Source organism: Bos indicus, chromosome 17 (assembly GCF_029378745.1).
Source record: "Bos indicus isolate NIAB-ARS_2022 breed Sahiwal x Tharparkar chromosome 17, NIAB-ARS_B.indTharparkar_mat_pri_1.0, whole genome shotgun sequence".
Taxonomy (NCBI): domain Eukaryota; kingdom Metazoa; phylum Chordata; class Mammalia; order Artiodactyla; family Bovidae; genus Bos; species Bos indicus.
In genome coordinates, this window is record NC_091776.1 from 64,310,488 (window position 1) to 64,333,033 (window position 22,546).

Genomic DNA, 22,546 nt, shown 5'->3' on the forward strand with positions numbered 1-22,546 from the left:
GCACTAGTGATTTTTATTACTGATTTTTTTTAATAGAAAGGAGGGAAATAAGTGGCACGTGTCCTTTAAATGACATCCAAGTCCCTGTGAAAATGTTGGGCCCTTTAGTACTTTTATCCTGTAGACTTGTTGGGGCTGAGCTGAGAATGCAGAAATGCGTCTTACTATTCTCAGGTACCTTACTTAACTGAAGAATACTGGTAAGTAGCTATTAACTTTTGGCCAGGGTTGTGTAATTTTAACCTAAAAAAGAAAAGTCATTTAATAAGCTTCTGAGTATATAAGAACAATTAGTTCCCTGGTGGCTCAGCCGGTAAAGAGTTAGCCTGCAATGCGGGAAACCTGGGTTCAATCCCTGGGTCAGGAAGAGCCCCTGGAGGAGGGCGTGGCAACCCACTTCAGTATTCTTGCCTGGAGAATTCCCATGGACAGAGGAGCCTGGTGGGCTGCAGTCCATGGGGTCGCAAAGAGTTGGACAGGACTGAGCAACTGAGCACACACAGCACAGCATTAATGTACTCCCAGATTCCCCTCAAGATTGCTGTATACGTAAGCAAAAGCTCTTCTTAGCTCAGATTGAAAAAAATTATTTGGTGTCCTTAGCTTTTGAGAGCTTAGTGACTGTACTCTACCATTAAGAATGCCACAAGTGGTTTGCTAGGGAGAGCCCCAGAATGCAGAGACCCTGAGATCAAATAAAACAATTCAGGTAGAAAAATTTTCTAAAGTTAAACATTTTAAAAAAATGTAAATTAGTAGCAATGCATTAGTGTGTTTCTCAACCTTATTATATTTTAATTATTTTTAAAACTAGGAAACAAGTCATATATAATAGAACACTCCTGTGCTCACCCACAAGATTAAACAGATGTTAAAATTTTGCCATGTTTGTTTCATCTCTGTTTTTGAAAAACAGTAAAGCATAACAGATGTAGCTAAAACACCATTCCCCTTTTCATCTTTTTTCCTTCCCCAGAGGTAATCATCTTCTCAAAGTTGCTGTGTATCATATGTTTGTACTTTTATTACATGTACATATACCTATAACACAGACTGTTATTTTCTATGTATTAAACTTTTATGTAAGTGAGGTTTATTCTTATACCAAAGGACAGTTAAATTGCTTCTGCTTTTTTCACTATTTCCAACAGTGCTGCCATGAATACCCTTCTTGTGCAAAATATGGGACAGACCATGTAGAAGTGGTATTGCTGAGTGGTGGGCATCTTCCACTCCAGTTGTTTCCAGACTGCTCTCAAAGGAATTGTGGCAGGATACTCTCCTGGGTGCAGTTTTTATGAGTTCCCCTTTCCCAACATCTTTGCTAGCACTTGTATTTAGATTTCTAAATTCTTGCCAGTTTTAATAGGGGTCAAATATTATTACCTTATTGTTTTAATTTGCAGTCCCCTGATTACCAGTGAGATGGAGTGCTTTCCATGCATCTGTTGGCTCTTCAGGCTTCCTTCCCTGTGGATCCCTGTTCCTGTCATTTGCCCCTTATTCTGTTAAAGTGTTGTTGATTTTGTCAGATATACATTTTATGTATACATGCATATAATAGTGTACAAATACAGATGTAAATATTAAATCTTCTCCCATTCTGCAACATATCTTTTTACTTATGTTTTTTGAGAACAACCCACACTGCTGAGTTTAGTTTACGTTTTCCCCCCATTTTGAGGGATGTTGGCATCAATATTTATGTCCTGTAGGTTTCCTTCATGTCAGGTGGTACATTCCTTAGGTTATGGCTTCAGCAGTGTGCCTTGATTTTCTGTTCTCTGGGAATGTTGGTTGGAGATGAGTTCTTCCTTGAATGTTGGGTAAAACTCATCTGTACAACCATCCAGCTCTGTTACATTTGGAATTTACTAACTGATTGGTTTTGAGTGGGCAGTGAAATATGGAGTTTACAGTACTGGTTCTTTTATGGTTCTGGGTCTCTCTAGGTTTCCTGTTTATTGAAAAACTTTTGATACATCACATATTTTCTAGGAGATGGCTTATTTTGTCTGGAATTTTAAGATTTGTTTTAGCTATATTCTACAAGTTTTGATACGGCATGTATTTACTGACCAGTTTTAACCTTTTTCTTACACTTTCACTTTTCTTTTTTTAACCTTTTTCTATTGGCTGTTGGCCAGTTTTGATTTTCTATGTGAATTATTGAGTAATTCGGATGCATTGGAGATTTTTGGTTTATATTTTTCTGTTAATTTTTAATTGTATTGCATTGTACTCAGAACATGCACTTTAGGATCTTGATTCCTTGGTATATTTGGAGATTGACTTTGTGGTATCCTAATTGGTTATTTTAAAAATAAATATTTAATGTGTGTTTGGAAATGATGTTAATATGTGCCTTGTCTTACCTCTGTTGCAGTTACTCATAATTACTACTGTTCTATACAGTCAGTGCTCATTTACACTGATCACATTTACCAGTTTTTTTGCTCACTGCTTGATTTGGGATCCCAGCTCTTTCTTTTGGTTAACTTTTTTTTTCCTGAAATAACCCCTTGAACTTAATTCTTTGAAATTATCTTTGAAATAAGTCCAAGAACTTAATTCTTTGCATAAGAGTCTTTAAATGCTAAGTTCTCAGTATCTTTTTGTTTAAAATGTCTCGTTTTTTTTGGCCGTCCATCACTTTTGAATGATAGTTTATCTGGGTATAGAATGCACAGGTGGTTGTTTTTCTTAGCGTTTCCAAGATATTCCCCCACATCTGTGTTTCTGTACTTGCTTTTGAGAAGTCTGCCCACAGTTGACCTAGGCATGCTCTCTCCAAGTAATTTGTCTTCTCTGGCTGCTTTTGTCTGAGATTTTGTCTTTGTTTTAGGTGTTTCGGAGTTGCACTAGGATGTGAATAGATGTGGATTTGTTCTTTTTCTCCTTGGGACTTGTGCCTCTTCAGTCTGAAGATTTGACCTTCAGTTAAACCGGGAAAATCCTCCGCTCTCATCTCTTCAGTTTTTGTCTTTCTTGCATCCTGTCCTTCTGCGATGTCTGTTGCAATGTGTATCAGGTCCCACCTTGGGCTTCCTGTCTCAGAATGTTTTAAATTACAAAATACCACACATTCAAGAGAGTAACTACTATATAGTTTAAATAATGATAATAATGCATAATATGATGATAATATTAGAAAACAAACACGTGTAAGTTCACCGCCAGCACCTTGAGCAGTAGACTGTTACCTGGGCAGGAGCTCCAGGGAGGAGTGCTCACAGGGAGAGTCAGGCTGAGAACTCCTGGCCTAGGTGCTTAGTGACAGTTCCTTCTTTATGGAAGGGTGTCGTCAGGGATGCTGATAGAGTGGGTTCCAGCAGTTGAATTCTGGCAACATTTTCTGAGCGTTCGAAGTGTTGGGACAGTACCACGTGCTTTCCCTTGATTGTGTCAGTCCGTTCTCACATCCGTTCTGGAAGAAAGAAGTCTAGGGTTCTCGTTTTACAGGTGAGGACCTGAGGCTTGGCCAGGGCCTCAGGGAGAAAACGGCAATGCCACACCCCAGCCCTGGCACCTGGTCCCTGACTTTTGCTGCTTTGTGGCCTGTCAGTGACCCACATGGCTTCTCATATATGACCCAGCTTCTCTATAATACTAATTCAGGACCCACACACACTCTGGGTTGAATTAGTTTTGCAAGAGAAAGGGAGAGTGTGTGAAAAAACCCAGGCCTCAATTCTGTAGGCTGGTCCATCTTCACCCCTCAACTGAGAACTCGCGTTTCTCAGCAGAAAACCCTCCCAGAGACTAAGCCCGACGCCCCTGGCTGACCGTCCTCCTGTGTCCTCGCCGCCCGGGGCCTCTCCTGCTGCCGCAACGTCTTGTGCTGCGCTGTAACTGGAGCTTTAGGTGGACTCCACGCTCGGCCAGGCCAGGCCTCCCTGCTTACCTCTGTGTCTCCAACACTCAGCTCAGTATCTGGCCCAAAGTTCACAGATAGCACACATTTGTAACTCTTAATGATGGAGTGAGTGAATATGTTATGCAGGAAAAACTAGTAATAAGTGCCAGTTTTTCATTGAGTGTTTACTGTATTCCAGGTACTATAATTTTTTTATAGATCTTATATAGATCATTGTAATGCTGGGCTGTGATTTACCTCATTTCTCATTTCCTCTTCATGGTAATCCTAGGAGGTAAGTATTATTATTACTCATTTCATAGGTGATGAGCTGAAACTTACAGAAATTACTTGTCTGAGATCATATGCTGTTTAACCAAGAGAGCCTGGGTTTGAACCCATATCTCTCTGACTCTGAGCCTGTGATCTCTGTTTTAGCACACTGCTTCCCTGGAGATTTCCATAGTCAGTGGAGAAATCCAAATTCACTGATCTTAAACATTTTCCAAAAAGCCTGCCCCTGTGTTGTGACAATTGGCCATAACAGGAGAGGTTTGGTTTTACACTGTAGTGATCCCTTTCTGTCCACCTGTGTTTAGCACATGTAGAAGAACCTCAGAAAGGACTGGCATTAAGCTTTTAAAAAGGAAGTGGCTTTTATACATCTGTTGTTGTAATAGCGTTTGTCTTGGTTAACACTGAATTGGTCCAGCAAGCCACATTGGCTCGTTAGGTTCAAGTGTGTAACGTGAGCACACTGTGACGGTTGCTATGACCAATCTTAAAAGTGGTGCTCTTAATGCGATGTGGATCTGTAGTGACTGAGTGCTAAAGTGGTCTTCTGTTGATTGAAGACAGCAGAGACCTGGACACATCCTATGTCCTTCAGCCCCTGAGCAGTGGTGAAGGCTTTTCTTTGTATTACCTTCACTTGCTTGCTCACAGTGCCATCCACTTCCAGAGCTGTTAATTTGTATATATTCAAGGGTATTAGCTTATTATATTAAAGGTTATATTTTACACTTTGAGTAGTACTAGGGTGTTTTGTTTTTTTTTTAAAACAGTAGAAACACCTATAATTTACAATTCAGCTGTTTGTTAGAATTGTATTTTGGTAAAAAGACTTTTTCTTTTTTGCTGTGTCTCTTAATGCCATTGATTAATTAAATCTCTGGTTCTGGAAATGTAGCTCCTTTGTTTGATAGAGTGTCCCCAGTAGTAACTCAGAGAAGGCAATGGCACCCCAACTCCAGTCTGGAAAATCCCATGGACAGAGGAGCCTGGTAGGCTGCAGTCCATGGGGTTGCTAAGAGTCGGACACGACTGAGCGACTTCACTTCGCTTTTCACTTTCATGCATTGGAGAAGGAAATGGCAACCCACTCCAGTGTTCTTGCCTGGAGAATCCCAGGGACTGGGGAGCCTGGTGGGCTGCCGTCTATGGGGTTGCACAGAGTCGGACACGACTGAAGTGACTTAGTAGCAGCAGCAGTAGCAGTAGTAACTATTTCTAGAAATGCAAGTTGACAGTTCTTATTGGTTGACGTTGGCTGATCTGAATGAACATTATCATTGGTAGAGTGTTGAGAGTTCAGGGTAGAGGTAATAAAGGAAAAATGGATCTGAGAAAACATACAGACTCTGTGGCCTTGATGATACCTAATAGGTATGTTTCTCTCTCCTTTCAGACTGGTCGAATTGACAAATCCTACCCAACAGTATGTGGCCACACAGGACCAGTGTTGGACATAGACTGGTGCCCACACAACGACCAGGTCATTGCCAGCGGCTCGGAGGACTGCACTGTTATGGTAAGTCCCCGTGGTGTGGTGGGCACGCCGGCCAGCGCAGCTCACATGCTGCCTCCCAAGAGTGTGTGTGAGGAGGTTTGAAATGCAGAAAATCGTGGTAGATTTGATTGTCCATTGTATTATGTAAGAATTTAGCAACATCAAAGTTTAACTTTGGTAAATCATTTTACAAGCCCTTATATCAAGGAGTTGTACTCTGTTGTCTTTTTTTCTTCTTTCGTATGAGTGTGTGAGTGTGTGTGTGTGTTCTTCCTTGTTAACAGTTGACAAATCTGCTTGGTTGGGAAGATTTTGGAAAAGATAAAGTGACTTTCAAATATTTCCGTGAATGCCATTGGACAGCATAACCTTCCTCCCCACCAAAAAGGCAGAGAAAATTGTTCGCATGAATTGCATATTCCAGTGAAATATGATGCCAGAGGTTATACAGATAAATGGGACATGAAACAGATACTGAGAGATAGTAATGAATTTTTTGCAAGTGCTTGTTTCCAAGCTAATGTTTGTGGACCCTGATTAAGAAAGTCCTTTCTCTGCAGGTGTACAGACATCCAACTTGAAAGATTTTTAAAGTAAGTTCTTTATGTTCCCTAGGTTCTGAAAGTAGGTTATGTGTGAAACCAGGCTTTGGTGGAAGGAAGGAGTACTTTTGAAAGTGAAGCTTCTTGTTCTTGATTATGTTCTTCTTAGCCTTCAAGTGTAATTATGGGTTTGAATGCATTTTTAACCCTATCCCAACATCTGCTGGAAAGGTTGAGCCTGAGCGCGGAAGGGGAGTCCTGAAGTCAGGTCTGGATGGGAGCAGGTCTTCCCTAAGGCAGCCTCTCACTTGGCAGTAGAGAGCTGCAAGAACCGCACTCGGGTAGCTCCCTCTTGGTTTTCTGTGCACTGAACCAGACCTAGAAACATTGTTTGGAAGGCTTTGTTAATTATAATTATTTTACATAAACACAAATTAATTCCTGAACTGTGCCATTTAAACATTTACCAATTTTTCTCATGGACTTTTGGCTGAGAATAACTCCTCCTGTGATCTCATGATTTTGGCAGCCAAAGCATATTAAAGAAATATGCTGCTATTAAAAGGAATTGTTCCATTTAACATGCCTTGCTAAACTGATCATTTGAATGGCTACAGACACATTTTGCTAAGGGAGAAGAACAGTGTTCAGACCCAATGCCAAATCTTAATCTAGGAAACCTTAACCTTTCTTAGAGAAGGGTGTTTGACACATCTCTCCTCATCTCCAGCATTATTGTTCATGTTGCCCTTAAAAAAAAACAAACAAACCACCTTTGTGTTATAAAACACACTGAACAGTTAAGTGAAAAAGTGAATTGAGAGATTTATGACAGAGTGAACATCCTGTGACCACCACCCAGGTCAAGAAGTGGGATTCTCCCAGCCCTCTCAGACTCTTCCTATGCCCACCCCAATCCTGAGCCACCCCTCCCTCCACAAGTAACCAGTAAATTCACCTCCTTGCCTCTCTTTGTGGTTTTAATCATGTAAACGTGCATCTCTGGATGATGCTAGAGCTCAGCCTTCCAAGTTTTAAGAGCTTGATAGGTCTTTTAAGTCTTTCCTAGTCTACAGGAGGAGTTCCTCCTCCATCCTTTCCTTGTTGAAGATGCCTGACCTTCGACCTGAAGCTTCCAGCAGTCCAGATTCTGCTGATTGCACCCTCATGGTCCAGTTCAACCTGCTTCTCTGTCTTTCAGATTCCCTGCGAGTTGGCAGCTGCATCCTAGAGTGTGATTAGATTCAGATTCCAACCCTTTGACAAGCCTAGAGCTCCAGCTCTGGTCTCCTTCAAGGCACGAGGTCTCAAGATGCCTGTTTTTTTGTTTTTTTCTCTTTTTTTTAATTTGCACAGTTACTGGGTATCAGTTGTTTTCAGTTTTCAGCTGGTAGAAGTTGTAAGCTGGTCCTCCCTCTTATCTATTTAGTTACCCAGGAGTACAGTTCATACAGGAAAGCAGGGTAAACATTTGATTCTTTCCTTTTATTTACCCAGTTTTCAAGATAATGAATTGGTTCTTGGTCTTCCTCAGAACGTGACCAATTAGTTTTTCCTTTGGAGGTTTTCTTCCCCTTTCATTTCATATGGAACTCATGGATTTGAACTTACTTCACAGTTTTTGATCCACTACAGTTCTTCTTTCAAAGCTCAGCTCATTCCGTCTTTGTTAATGGAAACCTGTCTGCAGTTCCCGAGTCCTTCTGACATGACCCTACTTGTTTCTGTGGCTTCCTTACTCTTTGGTATGTCGAAGTGTCCAAGGCCCATCCTGGACATCTCTAGCCCCACGCCTCGAATCGGCCTTTCTCTCAGAGGCCCTGGTTTCTTTGAATGGAAAATGGAATTTCTCGGTCACTGTCCGGGTGCTTAGGGATGCTCATTGTTACTGTGGTGATCATTGTTTATAAGACCGTGTGGTAAATTTGTTCAGAATATACATATATATTTAAAGATACGATACCTTGTGACTTAGTTTTAATCTTTCTAGTTCAAAGTCAGGACTATAGAGTTTTTATCTGACTTCTTTAATAATGCATCTGTCTCCTTTCTTTCACACCCAGAATCCTGGTTTTCAGGGAGTCAAGATGAATTAAAATATTCTAATCTATCTCATTTGCTGTTTCACGGTATACACACAGTAATCTCACACTAAAAATACCAATAGTATCACCACTGTCATGATTGCTGAAAGCAGTTTAAAAAAAAAAAGTCATTTGGATCATCTGACCTCCTCTGGTCGATTGTAGACCCCAGTTCTCTGGAAACCAATCTGAGAGGGCTCCCTCCTGGGACGGGCTGGATCCATACTGAGGAGCAGTTCCAAGGGACGGAATCAACCTGGAAAGGCTCGTGGGAACACGCGCTCTAAGCTCTTCTATATTGACAGCAGCTTGTTATGACCTTTATTATTTATTAGTTCAGTTCAGTTCAGTCGCTCAGTCGTGTCCGACTCTCTGTGACCCCATGAATCGCAGCACGCCAGGCCTCCCTGTCCATCACCAACTCCACGTCCATTGAGTTGGTGATGCCATCCAGCCATCTCATCCTCTGTCGTCCCTTTCTCCTCCTGCCCCCAATCCCTCCCAGCATCAGGGTCTTTTCCAGTGAGTCAACTCTTCGCATCAGGTGGCCAAAATATTGGAGTTTCAGCTTCAGCATCAGTCTTTCCAATGAACACTCAGGACTGATCTCCTTTAGGATGGACTGGTTGGATCTCCTTGCAGTCCAAGGGACTCTCAAGAGTCTTCTCCAACACCACAGTTCAAAAGCGTCGATTCTTCGGCACTCAGCTTTCTTCACAGTCCAACTCTCACATCCATACATGACCACTGGAAGAACCATAGCCTTGACTAGACGGACCTTTGTTGGCAAAGTAATGTCTCTGCTTTTGAATATGCTATCTAGGTTGGTCATAACTTCCCTTCCAAGGAGTAAGCGTCTTTTAATTTCATGGCTGCAATCACCATCTGCAGTGATTTTGGAGCCCCCCAAAATAAAGTCTGACACTGTTTTCCCATCTATTTGCCATGAAGTGATGGGACCAGATGCCATGATCTTAGTTTTCTGACCTTTATACTTGAAGGTAAATTTTTCTGGATATAAAATCCTTGGCTTGCAGCATTTCCTTGAGTATTTAAATATCTTATTTTGGCATAAAGTGTTGCTATAAAAAACCAGATGATGGTGTAATTTTCTTTTCCTTATAGATATGTTATTTTTGCCTAGATGTTCATAAGATTTTTGTGTTTTTTTTCTTAAAATGTAGTAAATTTCGCTAGAATATTTTTGGTTATTCTGAGTTGGTGTTTCTGAGTATGTGATGTGCTCTTTCAGTGTAGCTTCAGGTCTTCTTCTTTTTTTTTTTCCTACCCTCCAGGAAAGTTTTCTTGACTTAGAAGTCTTCAAAGTTTGTTCTTTTGCTTTGGTTTTTTCCTTCAGGGACTCCTGTTATCCAAGTGCTTTATCGTCTTTCTTTGATGTTTGATATTATCTATCTAGCTTTGATATTTATCAGTTTCTCTCCAAACCTTTCTTCTTCTTCTTCTTTTTTTAGCGTTTACAAAGATGTTTAATAGCACTCCTGTCTATTAAAGAAAATACAAAGTTCAAATGCCCAACAGTAATTATGTTTAACACTTGGTATATACATTTGGATAAAGAGAAACGCTGCTGAGTAGACATTGGACTTAAATAAAGGTGTTGTAGGTATAATTCATTACAATTTATATTATGAATAAATTAGAAAAAAGGGCTGAAAAAGACAGGAGAGGTTTATTTTTCATTATTCTTTCATTTGGACCCAGCACACCACGCCCCCGCCCCGCCAAGAACTTATTACTTCCCACCATTGAACCATCATGATGACTCTCCACCAGGCAGTCACAGCACAGAGCCAGCCCCTGGTTCAGTGGAAACATGTTTGGCTCTACAGTTCATATCCTAACTCCGCCCCAGCTTCAGGAGTGCAAGCTCATGCCTTTGGTCACTTGAGACTTTTTAACAAGCACCAACTGATGGTGTTAGCTGATTTGGACCCGAAATGCCACTGTGCACCAGAGAAGAGGCTCTCACTGGATTCCGAATCTGTGATTTATTTTTCAGAAATCAGAACAAGAAGAAACTTATGAGAACAAGGCCATCCTAGGGATGTTCATAAAATCTCTCTTCAGCTTGTGACTGAAGATGAAATTACAGATAAATAAATATCCCCTCCCTAACCAGGTGTGAGGCTTAACCAGCAGCTTCAGAGGCCTGGTCTATCTATCGTGTTCAGAAAGAAACTTTGCCTTAAAAGGTCAGACCAGTAACACTGCAGCCCCAGCGGCCTCTGCAAAGAGGCCTTGCCAGCCACCGGCAGTGGGACATGACAGTGTCCAGCACCAGGCCCCAGGCCTCCGTCCCTGGAGTTTCACAGGCAGGATCCATGTGAGGGGAGCAGCCCGTATTGCTGGAGGATGGCCCAGTACTCCCCAGGGCACACCTGGGCAAAGGATGCCAGACTTTCCGGGCACAGGCAAGTCGACCACAGTTGAGCCTGACACCTCAGGGCTCTGGTTGTCCCCAGTGGGTCCCTAATCACCAGTGACAGACAAGGCCCGAGGTCCTGGAATTCCTCGACATTCAGAGAGCTGGCCTGAGGGCTGAGGTTGGCGCTGGTGAAAGCAACTGGTCCCCCAAATGCCTGGGCCGAGTCCTGCCTGAAAGGCGTGGTCAGGAACCCGGATGCGTGCAAGAGGAGTGGAGAGGTTCGGATCCTCTGAGGGCTCCATCCCAGGGTCACTGGACCTGGTGGCAGCAGGTGGCTCAGGAGCCCCTCGAGTGCGCTCACATGGCGGGACCTGTAGACTTCAGCCACACTGGGGTCTGCGGGCCTTGGCCCCCTGCATGGGCGTACCAGAGACATCTCTCCTACTCATTTCTTGTAGGCTAAAATGTTTCTGCTTTTTACCTTTTATTTCTTTGGGGTTGTTATTTGTGTCTGTTTGCTCTTAGTTTCGGAGAAGGCAATGGCACCCCACTCCAGTACTCTTGCCTGGAAAATCCCATGGATGGAGGAGCCTGAAAGGCTGCAGTCCATGGGGTCGCTAAGAGTTGGACACGACTAAGTGACTTCACTTTCACTTTTCACTTTCATGCATTGGAGAAGGAAGTGGCAACCCACTCCAGTGTTCTTGCCTGGAGAATCCCAGGGATGGGGGAGCCTGGGCTGCCGTCTGTGGGGCCGCACAGAGTCGGACACAACTGAAGCGACTTAGCAGCAGCAGCAGCTGTTAGTTTCTTTGTTAGCCTTTGCTTCTAAAGTACTTTTACTTTGAGATCTAATTTTTTCTTGATTTCCACCACCTGTTCTTGAATTTTTCAAGTTCAGACTTATAACGTTTCCTGTCTTGTTCTCTTAATAATGTCTTTTGAAGCCTATGTGATAGTATTTAAATCGTTTTTTGGCGCGGATCTTGTTAGTGTTCTGTATTGTCTGTCAGGGTGCTATTTCTGTACCGTATTCTCTTTTATTCTCATAGTAGTTTTGGAGCCTTTATTTATTTATTTATTTTTGCCCTCTCTCTCATTTTAATGTGGATTTAGTTTTTCCAAAGCTTTCAAAAGCTGGCTTGCTTTATAAAGCTGTTCAAACTCTGCAGAGCGCCCTCTTCTGTCGTTTTCGGGTAGTGTTGAGGAACACCGCGGCTTGCTCTGTATTTCCTGACCTGCTTTTAATTTGACCTTTCTGATTCCTTTGTCCGTCTTACTTCGGTCCTGCTCAGCTTTGCTTCCATTCCTTGGAATTGCCTCTCGGTGTGGGCCTGTCTCAGAAGGGAGTCCTCTCTGGCTGACTTCGAGAATATTGGGGTCTAGATTTCTCAGCCCCTGCAGACCTTTGCTGTTTAAGGCCCCGTTCTCGTCCACTGCTGGGGAGGCAGAGCCCCTCCTGTTTCCGTTGTGGTCTCCTAACGGCCTGCTCTGCTCAGGTCTGTGGGGCCCCCGTTGCTGCCGCAGGGGTTTTTCACACAGAGGCTGACAGCACACGGGTCGTGTGGCTGTTGGTGATTTTCCTCCACCCACTTGCATCTGGTGGTCGCCTCGTTTTCTGTAAGTGTGATCCCTGTGTTTTGTTTTGTCATCTGGGTGCTCTGTGTTTTTCTGCAGGGACCTGGGGAGATCTGCCGCTGACACCACTGTCTTCCCGGAATCCTCCTGTGTTGCCCCTTTATTGGTTTTGCCAGAGTGAACATTCTGTAAATTTGGGATAAATCTTCCTCCAGCTCTTTTTTAGTCCCTTAAGTATGGGGCTGATATTTTAATCGCTTAATTTGCTTCAAATCATTTGATATTATTGGGCTAATTGCAAAATGCTTTAATAACTCAGCAGTTGAAAAAAAAAGTTTTTAAGAAGTATTTGATCTCCTACCCCACCTGCTTCTTAATACCTCATTTTCCACTTGTTCTGAAGATAAAAACACCATACAATAGATCAAATAATTTCAAACAGCAGCTTTTATTAATTAAAAAAAGAAGAAGAAAAGTTGGCTGTAGTTTCCTCCTGGTGATAGCCCAGGAGCTGCAAATGTAGATTGCTATCAGGGCCCAGCTCTTGTCGAGAAAGGATGCTGAGAAGGTCCCAGGCCACGTCTATCTATTTATCTATCTATGTATATGTATGTTCTCAGCCTTAGTTACCTTACTTGTTTCAAAAACTAAATTAAATAAATAAACACACAAGTACGCCAATTGAGAGGATCAAGGAAGGTATAAATATATAATGAGTTATTTTTCTTACAGTGAGTTTTGATGTATACTTAGAGTGGATTCATGGCAGTAATAATATCTTCAGCAGATAATTCAGTAGGAAAAAATACAACAAAACCAGTTTACCAAATGAACAGTAAATGATTAAATTAATTTTTAAAACTGCTTTTTATATTTATGGTGTAATTCTATGATGTCCTCTGCATTTAAGTGGTGGTTAATTCATGGTGTGAGCATTGATTCTGTGGCAGTGATACTAGTGTTGATCGCAGTTTTAGAGAAGGAATACCAGCCTTATGGTACATCCCTTCATCATTTAGAGATGGCTTCTTGAAGCCACCTGAAGGTAAATTTTGCAGGCATAGTTTGCTTTTGATGTCCTGCTTGTTTTTTTCTTCTCATTTTTTGGCCACTCCTTTGGCATGTAGTGTGGGATCTTAGTTCTCTGACCAGGGATCGACGCTGTGTTCCCTGCAGTGGAAGCGCGTAGTCTTAAGCACTGGACCTCCAGGGAAGTCCTGGTGCACTGCTTCTTAAAGTGATGTTTTGTACAAGCAAATAGCAATGATATAAACCCTGCTCCGGGAAACTATACTCTGCTCCTAGGTTTTCCAGATTTTTTGATACTGTGAGATTGCAGCTGTTGAGTATTTTATTTGGGAAAATTTTAGCTCCAAGAAAATAACCACACCTTATATAATACAAAGAGCAGCCAAGGTAGGTGTAGTGAATTGTGTCGATTCAACTCTGTCCCTTATCTGCAAACACAGATGCAAAGACCAACTGTCCAGACAGCGGGGCCACCTGGCTGGCTCCTTCAGAGTCTGGGAGAGGGGATGTTCCTGCAGAGGGGCACTCTTACTTGTCTTCACCTGGAGGCTCTGATGGTCCCAGATGAGGAGGCTTAAATGGCCACTGTTCTCTTTTCCCAAATCAGTCTTAACATTCCTGTGGACATCAACAGTGATCAGCTCCCTAGTTTAGCCAGTTTTGCGTCTGTTGTAAATTTTCCTGTTGTGGGCTTTGCCTTGAAATAAAGGTGGAAGTGACGTGGTTGGTGATGAGAGCGCATTCCCCAGGGCTCCAGCCCCTCTCAGTCATCCAGCAGGACTTGTTATTTCCATTCTGTCCAGATTGCATCTGGGCCGTCGGCCAAGTGGCTATTACTTGGCACATTGGAACCCCTCTCTCAGTGCTTGGTTTTCTCAAGACCAGCGTTGTTCTCGGTGTCATGGTTCCTGAGGGGTGTCCTGACTCTGCATCCTGCCCGCGGGGGTGGTTGGAAGGCAGCTTCTGCGGGGGGTCTGCTACTCTGCAGGGGCTGCGGTCTCAGCCTCTCCCTGTCCCTTCAGATCAGCGCTTTCCTTCATTCTGCCTTTGGAGTTGATTTCTTCTGCATTTAAAAAACGCGGCCTTTGAGGGGAATCCTTTTTGTGGCTGTAACTCCAGTAGCTGGCCCAGTAGCAAGTTCATGATGGGTAATTAAAGCAGAGAAGCGGTGTCTGGAAACACTTTGTGTTTGCTTTAAATTTGCGCTGTGTTTGAGAAATAAAACCGTCAAACAGATACACTTTAAAATGACTGCTTTGAGAGAAATCACTTTTCTTAATTTTCCTCACTTTTTTCCTGTTAGAACTGTTCTCTGGACCTGTCCTTTTTCATATTCAGAAATTCACGTGGGAAAAGGAGGCCAGTGATACAGTCATTCCTGAACAGGGGCTTAAAGTTGTTTTTTTCCAGAACCATGTTGGCTTTTCACCCACTGATTCACTTTTTTGTCTGGAAGCCCTAAAGACTGATGGCATTTTTACCCCCTTTCTTTCAAAACGAAACAAGATAAAAATTGCCTTAGTAATGTATCATCCACACAGAAAATGCCAGGAATACACAGTATTATTTTAAAAAAGGAAAAAAGCCAGGAGGTGAGGGGATAGCTTGTAGTGGCTGCCAGGCTGAATGCCCGCTGAGGGTTCAGCAGAGGGTGTCTGATGCCTCTCTTCCTCTCTGCTCCCCGAGTATGTGTCTGGAAGAGCGAGTGGTATTAGAGTCCTTGCAGTGGCCACAGAACACAGAGAAGCTAACGGACCAGCCTGGAGATCAGAGCTGATCTCATTTGTGCTAATTGGCCCAGGCATGAACTAGAGCTTTCACACATGTGATATCTTGGACATAAATTAGGCAGTTAGGTAAAGGGCTGAATTAATTTGAAGACAAATTAATTTCATTGCCAAGAATCCTGCTGTTGAGACTTAAAATTACATATTGGGGTCATAAGGGTCACAGTTACCAACAAGAAGAAGAATCATGAACATAGATCCTTTTATTTTGCCGGGCACCGTGTGAAGCCTTCACATGGTGCTTATTTTAATCACTGTTAACAGCGCAGTGAGGCAGGAGCGTGTCCCATTTTACCACTCAGGAAGCCCAGGCCCAAGAGAGGTGACATTTTGTCAAAGGTCACTCCGTTCGCAGTAGTTCACCTTTGGGGGTGCTTGGGGGCGCAGAATGTTTCCACGTGTTGACCTTTCCAGTTACCCTCAGAGGGTAGAGCTGCTGCTGTCCCTTGAATCAAACAAGGAAATCGAGGCTCCAGGAAGTGAAGCCCCTTCTTCATGCTGATGTGGCCACTTAGCGTCCCAGCTCTGGCGGAGACCTGGCCTCTGACATCCTGGCCCGCGGCCACACCAGGCTGCGTCCCGGGTCGTGCGCAGGGAAACTAAACATAGGCTGAATGAGACTCCTGCGACCTCTCCAGTCCAAACTGGAAGGCCGTTGTGGCTGCAGCAGGGAGCCCAGCAAAGGGCAGAGAGCCACGTGCCAGCGGGCCTGTGAGCCAGCTCAGCGGGCACCGAGCAGGGCTGTGTCCACTTCATGTGCAAGGACCTACAGGTGTGCCAGGCCTTTCCCGAGTCCACCTTCCTCCCTGCAGAGGCTGGAGGGCTGCTGTCTTCGCGTCTCCTCGCACAGGAGTTCCCGTCACTGTCCCCTCCTGCTGGGGCTCTCCTGCCAGTGTTATCTTTTTACTCTGCTGTCTCTCAGCCCCTCAGCCAGCCTCTTTGGAGCATCTACTCTTTAGAAAATTGCTCCCTACAGCTGTTTTCTTTTGAAACTAGATCCTTGATTTCCTTCCTTCCCTCTCCCCTTCCTTCTTTCCTGCTTCCGCCTATCACCTAACTCCTATTCATCCTTAGAGGTGTCTCCTCAGGGAATCTTCCTGGATGTACCAGACTCAGGTGGCAGGAAGGCAACCTCGTGACACTTAATTTTCACTCCACTTAGCTTACACCAGTGTCGCGTTGGTAATGTAGACTCTGGTTTCCTAGTGAAAAAGACAAGTAATAAGTACAGCTAACACTTACCCAGAGCCTGCCTTAGGCCAGGCATTGTTCTGAGTGCTTTAGATTGCTGTTGTCACATTGGTCTCCAGACAACCCCAGTGAGAGCAAATTCCTTATTATTCCCATTTTATAGGCGAGGAAGCTTGAGGTCCAGATAGGTTAGGTGAATGTCCCCAAGGTCATACAGCTGATATGTAGAATTAGGATATTCCACATCCCTGCACTGTACTGGGGGCACTGACTGTGTGTCAGGCACTGTTCCAGGACTTTCTTAATTCGTTTAGTCCTCACGGCACTAAATGAAGTCTGACGCTTCCCTGCGCTGAGCCCTTTGACCATCAACGTAAGAGGCCTGGGCTGGAGTGGAACCAAGATCTGCTTGGTTCCTGAGCCCATGCTCCAGCTGTCTGCTTGACTTTGCTGTCTTTTGCTTTCAGTCTCATAGACTGACCACTCTGCTTTGTTAAGACTGTAAACCCCTTGAGAGCAAGATCTAAGCTTAGTTGTCCTTCCCCTCCTTGCCTGGTAATGGGCCTGTGTTATGGTGGCTACTCAAGGAAAATGCTCTTGAGTGAGTGACCGAGATAGTAAGATGGGTTAGGTGTCTGCGTGAAATGCATAAGCCTTGTTGACGGAACCGTGAGGTCTGCCAAAAGTGAGATAAAGAAGGGACAAAGAATTTCCTCATTTTTAAAAGTATATAATAAATATTATGCTCCATCACTAAAATCTCCTTGCCATCCAAAGAAAAGATGAAGAAGCTTGAGAAAGAAGAGATGAAGTCCTGTTATGAGCTCTCATGTTTAAGACAGGAAATGCTGATTATATCCAAAGCCACCCATCACTCCACGCCTCATTAGGGATTTTGAAAATGCACTATTTAATCGGGGTCAGTCAGGCACTGAAGGTTTTACGATCCTTGTGGGAAAACCCGGCAGCCTGCGGTCACAGTGCCACCTGGAGACAGCATATGGAATTACATGCTTTCTGTCCCAAGCCTGGTCAGAATTCATTTTGCAAAATGCATTTCCTGTTGAGTCATTGAAGTCCCACTTCCTAATTGTTTCTGTGCTGACTTTGTGCTTTGATTAAATCAGTGCTTGTTTTCTGTTCAAAATTTCTGTCCTGCTTTACATTCAAATAGCCAAGTTCAATGTGGAGCTGTTTTACTGATCATAAACCCTTGAATAAAAACAGGGGAAAGCAAACAGATAACACTGGAGGGTAGCAGACACCCACACTCCAGGAGAGGGGCCGCAGGCCAGAGTCTGTTCTGTCCGGAGGAGAGAAGCCTGGTCTGGGTGAGGGGTGAGAAGGAGCAAGGTCGACCCTCCTTGCCTTCCCATGCTGGTTCACATCTGCCTCAAAACCCGCTGACTGATGGAGCATTCAGGGGAAATTAGGTGGTTTCTTAAGCCATCAGAAGGCGGGTTTATGGATAATCCCATAATTCACGACTTGCCTACGGTCCTCAGACTGGCACCCTTTTTGTCCTGATTCTTTGCAGGACAACAGCCGAGCTGAACCTTAACCACTCCTAATCCAGACTCTGCCTCCGCTAAGCAATTGAAAACACACAGTTGTTTGTCTCCTCCTTAAAAACCCCCAACAAAGGAAAATTCTACTTCTCACTTGTTCCACTGTTGAGCATGATTTTTTCCACTGGCAAGTTCTAAATTTGTTATGAACTAGTTGCATAAACTCTTTTATGGTAGAAGATTTACTTAATACAGAAGAAAATAATTGTTTTAATCTTTAACCTTTTCAAAAGCTTAAATGTTACTTAATATCTGGTTTTAACAGCTTTATTGAGATTTAATTTACATGTAGCTCACCCATTTAAAGTGTACAATTCAATGGTTTTTAGTATATTCACAGATATGTGCCACTTATCACCACAGACAATTTTAGAATGTTTCCACCACCTCAGAAAGAAACCCCATGTTCTGAGCTGTTGCACATGCACACATACACCCCCAGCACTAAGCAACCACTAATGTACTTTCTGCCTGGGGAGTTCCGTGGACAGAGGGGCCTGGTGGGCTGCTGTCCATGGGGTTGCACAGAGTCAGACACGACTGAAGCAATTTAGTAATATACTTTCTGCCTGTATAGATTTTCCTTTCTGGACATCTCATATGCATGAATCCTACAGTATGTGGGTTGTCATCACTGGCTTCTTTTATTTAGCCTGACATGGTCAAGCTTCCTCCACACTGTAGCATCTGTCAGTGCGTGCGTGCTCAGTTGTGTCCGACTCTGCAATCCCATGGACTGAAAAGCCTGGCAGGTTCCTCTGTCCATGGCATTTTTCCAGGCAAAAATACTGGAGTGAATTGCCATTTCCTCCTCCAGGGAATCTTCCCCACCCAGGGATCAAACCTGCATCGACAGGCGAATTCTTTACCACTGAACCCGCAGGGAAGCCCAGTGTGTCAGAACTTCATCCTTTCTTTGGTCATATATTCCTTTGTGTTTCACATTTCTTGTATTCATCTGTCAGTTGCTGGACATTTGGGTTGTTTCCACCTTTTGGCTATGATGAATAATAATAGGTTTATGGTGCAAAACATATATTTTCCTTTCTCTTGGGTAGATACCTAGAAGTGGAATTGCTGGGTCATAGAGTAACTTTGTGCTTAATCTTTTGGTGAATTTCTAAACTGTTGCCCAAAGCAGCTGCACTATTTTTCATTCTAGCCAGCAGTGTATGAGGGCTCTGAATTCTCTACATCCTCCCCAGTACTTGCTGGTATATGTCCTTTTATTCCAGACTTGTAGTGGGTGTGAAGTGACGTGTTACTGTGCTTTTGATTTGTGTTTCCCTGGTGGCTCATAATGTTGAGCAGCTCTTCATGTGCCTTTTTGCCATCTGTATATCTTCCTTGAAGAAATACCTAGATTTCTTGCTCATTTAAAAAATGGGATTATTTTTCTTTTCTTATTGCGTTCTTTTGGAGCAGGCAATGGCACCCCACTCCAGTACTCTTGCCTGGAAAATCCCATGGGTGGAGGAGCCTCGTGGGCTGCAATCCATGGGGTCGCTGAGGGTCGGACACGACTGAGCGACTTCACTTTCACTTTTCACTTTCATGCATTGGAGAAGGAAATGGCAACCCACACCAGTGTTCTTGCCTGGAGAATCCCAGGGACGGGGGAGCCTGGTGGGCTGCCGTCTCTGGGGTCGCACAGAGTCGGACACAACTGACGTGACTTAGCAGCAGCAGCATTGTGTTCTTTATATGGTCTAGATAAAAGTTGTTTTTCAGATATATGACATAAATTATTTTCTCTCATTCTGTGGGTTGTCTTGTCCCTTTCTTGATAGTATCCTTTGAAACACAAAAGTTTTTAATTTTGATGAAGTCCAATTAAGGTTTTTCTTTTGTGAGAACATTTCTTCAGTACATGTTACAAAACTATTAGGTATCTTTTTATTTTCCCAATGTAGAATTATAGAAAATATGATGTTTGAAAAACTATGCTGCCGCCCAAGAACCTTTGGTGGATAGAGTTTGCTTTCCCCTCAAGACCATGGGCTCACCTAGGGGTTTTCACCCCAGTGCTGCTTTTCGTGGGTGCTTGCTTCAGTCATTTTGTATTTTTCTTTCTATTTTTTGGTATGCTTCTAACTGGAGAGTTTTTAGCTTAACAGTGAATGTAAAATAAAATCTCCACTAATAGTAAATAAAAGCCAGAGAGGTCTAACATTTTTAGAGCTTATGGATATTTTGCTCTTTGTTATCCTACTCCATTTGAAGAACAGCTGTTCGTGTTTCACCACATTCTGCCTTTCATCCAGAGACCACCGTGCGTTCTCTTTACTCACAGCGAGGCTTCCCACAGGATGCTCACAGTAAATGTGATAACAAAAGCCGACCTCTTTCATGTGGATCACCTTTCTTCCTCTTCCAACAGGTATGGCAGATCCCAGAAAACGGACTCACCCTTTCCCTGACTGAGCCCGTGGTCATCTTAGAAGGCCACTCAAAGAGAGTTGGCATCGTAGCCTGGCACCCGACAGCCCGCAACGTGCTTCTCAGCGCAGGTAGGAGCTGAGCGGCCTCTGCTTTCCCCTCCCCGTCACTCCCCACGGCCCCGTGTGGAGGGAGCAACAGATACGTTCCAACTGTGCTGGCGGCTGTGAAATCAGAAGAACCCAGAGTGGGGTGCAGGTGTCCCCCAACCCGTGTGTGCACTCGCGCGCCCGTGTGTGTGTGTCTGTTAAGGCCGCTTGGGCAGATCCAGTGGAAGTGTGGACTTCTTGTCTAGAAGCAGGACGGACACGCGCTCCCTTAGCACGTCTAGCGCTTTGTGGCTCTGGTGAATCTCAGCAGTCAACGGTTCCTGCGGGGGCTCCCACAGCCGTCGGTTGTAGTTACTCCTGCTGTGCTAGAAGGAGCCCGAGTAGGAGTCAGCAGCTCTGGCATTGCTGCCGATGTTGGGGTGATCTTGTTAGTTAAATGGGGCTCGCATAGCCCTCAGTTGTAGTTACTCCTGCTGTGCTAGAAGGAGCCCGAGTAGGAGTCAGGAGCTCTGGTATTGCTGCTGATGTTGGGGTGATCTTGTTAGTTAAATATGCCCTCTCCTTTTAAAAATACTTCCATGTTTCTCCTTGTAGTCCGTGTATATTACAGAGAATATATATAAACAAAAAGGAGAAAATAAAAATCACTTATAACCCCATCACCCAGAGGAAACATCATTATTACCCCATTTTGATGTTTCCAGAAGATATTTCTGTGTGCATAAATTATTTTACATACAAAGAAGGTTCAGACTCTTTCACGTGACCTGCTTTCTGCACTTGCTGGTACACTGTGGTCCTTTTCATACATACTGTGTGATATTTTTAATGACTCCATTAATAGTCCATTGTCTGGATACCTCTGTTTATTTAGTTAGTCCTCTGTTTTTGGACATGGAGGTGGTTTCTGCTTTTTCACTGTTGAACAGCACTGCAGTGAATCTTGTGACCAAGTCCTAGTTGTTCCCTACTGCTTTCCCACTTGTATAGTTTCCAAGTTTCATCTTAAAGAAATCTTCTTCTTTGTTCAAAAATGTGAGCGTTTATCTACTATCATAGAAGCAATACAAAGGACAGGAAGGAGCTTTGTTGGGTGATGGAAATGTTCTAGATCTCGCCTGTGATAGTAGCTAGATGAGTATATATGTCTGTCAAAACTTAACCAGTGTATACTTAAAATGAGTGCCTTGTATGCAAACTGTACCTTAAAAAAATTGGCTTATTAAAAATGCAGTGTTAATGTTAGTGGTAGAACTTTAAAGTCTTTCACTTTACTAGTAAAAAAGAGGGGAGAAGTCCAGTTTTTAACTAGAAATGAAAGGTATTTATAATATAGTGAGTTAATTTAAAAATCTAATGCCTGGTGCCTATTGAAACCAAGAACTACTTAAAAAAAAAAAAAAGGTTCTGTTTTTTAAAATCACAATTGACTATAACTGGAAAGCCTTCCAGTGTTTAACTCAGAACCTCAGTCTGATAAGGAGAGAAAACAATTCCAAAGGTGGAATTCCATCATGGAAAATACCCTACTGCCTGCCTCATCGAGGTCAGACCTAGGCTATCATCGGCAGACCAAGCCCAGTCTCCCTTGTACAGGCTGAGGAGAATGGTTGATTGCAGCGTTGTGCATATTTTAAGACTATATGATCCATCCACAGTGGCTGGAGTCACTTATTTGCCTGTGATGAAGGAGGAAGAGGACAGGTCAAGTCTCCATCCCAGAATTTAGTTCCAACTCTTCATACTGTTGTGCAGCTTTTTCACCCATTTCCTACTTCTAAAGAAATGGGAATAGCAGACCACCTGACCTGCCTCTTGAGAAACCTGTATGCAAGTCAGGAAGCAACAGTTAGAACTGGACATGGAACACGACTGGTTCCAAATAGGAAAAGGAGTACGTCAAGGCTGTATATTGTCACCCTGCTTATTTAACTTATGTGCAGAGTACATCATGAGAAACACTGGGCTGGAGGAAGCAGAAGCTGGAATCAAGATTGCCGGGAGAAATATCAGTAACCTCAGATATGCAGATGATACCACGCTTATGGCAGAAAGTGAAGAAGAACTAAAGAGCCTCTTGATGAAAGTGAAAGAGGAGAGTGAAAAAGTTGGCTTAAAGCTCAACATTCAGAAAACTAGGATCATGGCATCCGGTCCCATCTCTTCATGGCAAATAGATGGGGAAACAGTGAAAACAGTGGCTGACTTCATTTTTGGGGGCTTCAAAATCACTGCAGATGGCGATTG

The 22,546-nt window shown here is 43.4% G+C and overlaps 1 protein-coding gene across 3 annotated transcripts in view; it reads left to right on the forward strand.

The window, feature by feature from the left end:
• CORO1C (coronin 1C) overlaps nucleotides 1-22,546 on the forward strand; it is a 74,761-nt gene that overhangs the window by 41,608 nt on the left and 10,607 nt on the right. For all 3 annotated transcript variants that reach the window (XM_019977591.2, XM_019977590.2, XM_070769728.1), the window contains 2 exons: nucleotides 5,544-5,666; nucleotides 20,191-20,320. In XM_019977591.2, coding sequence (XP_019833150.2) covers nucleotides 5,544-5,666; nucleotides 20,191-20,320 — 253 coding nt within the window. The remainder of the gene's footprint in view (nucleotides 1-5,543; nucleotides 5,667-20,190; nucleotides 20,321-22,546) is intronic.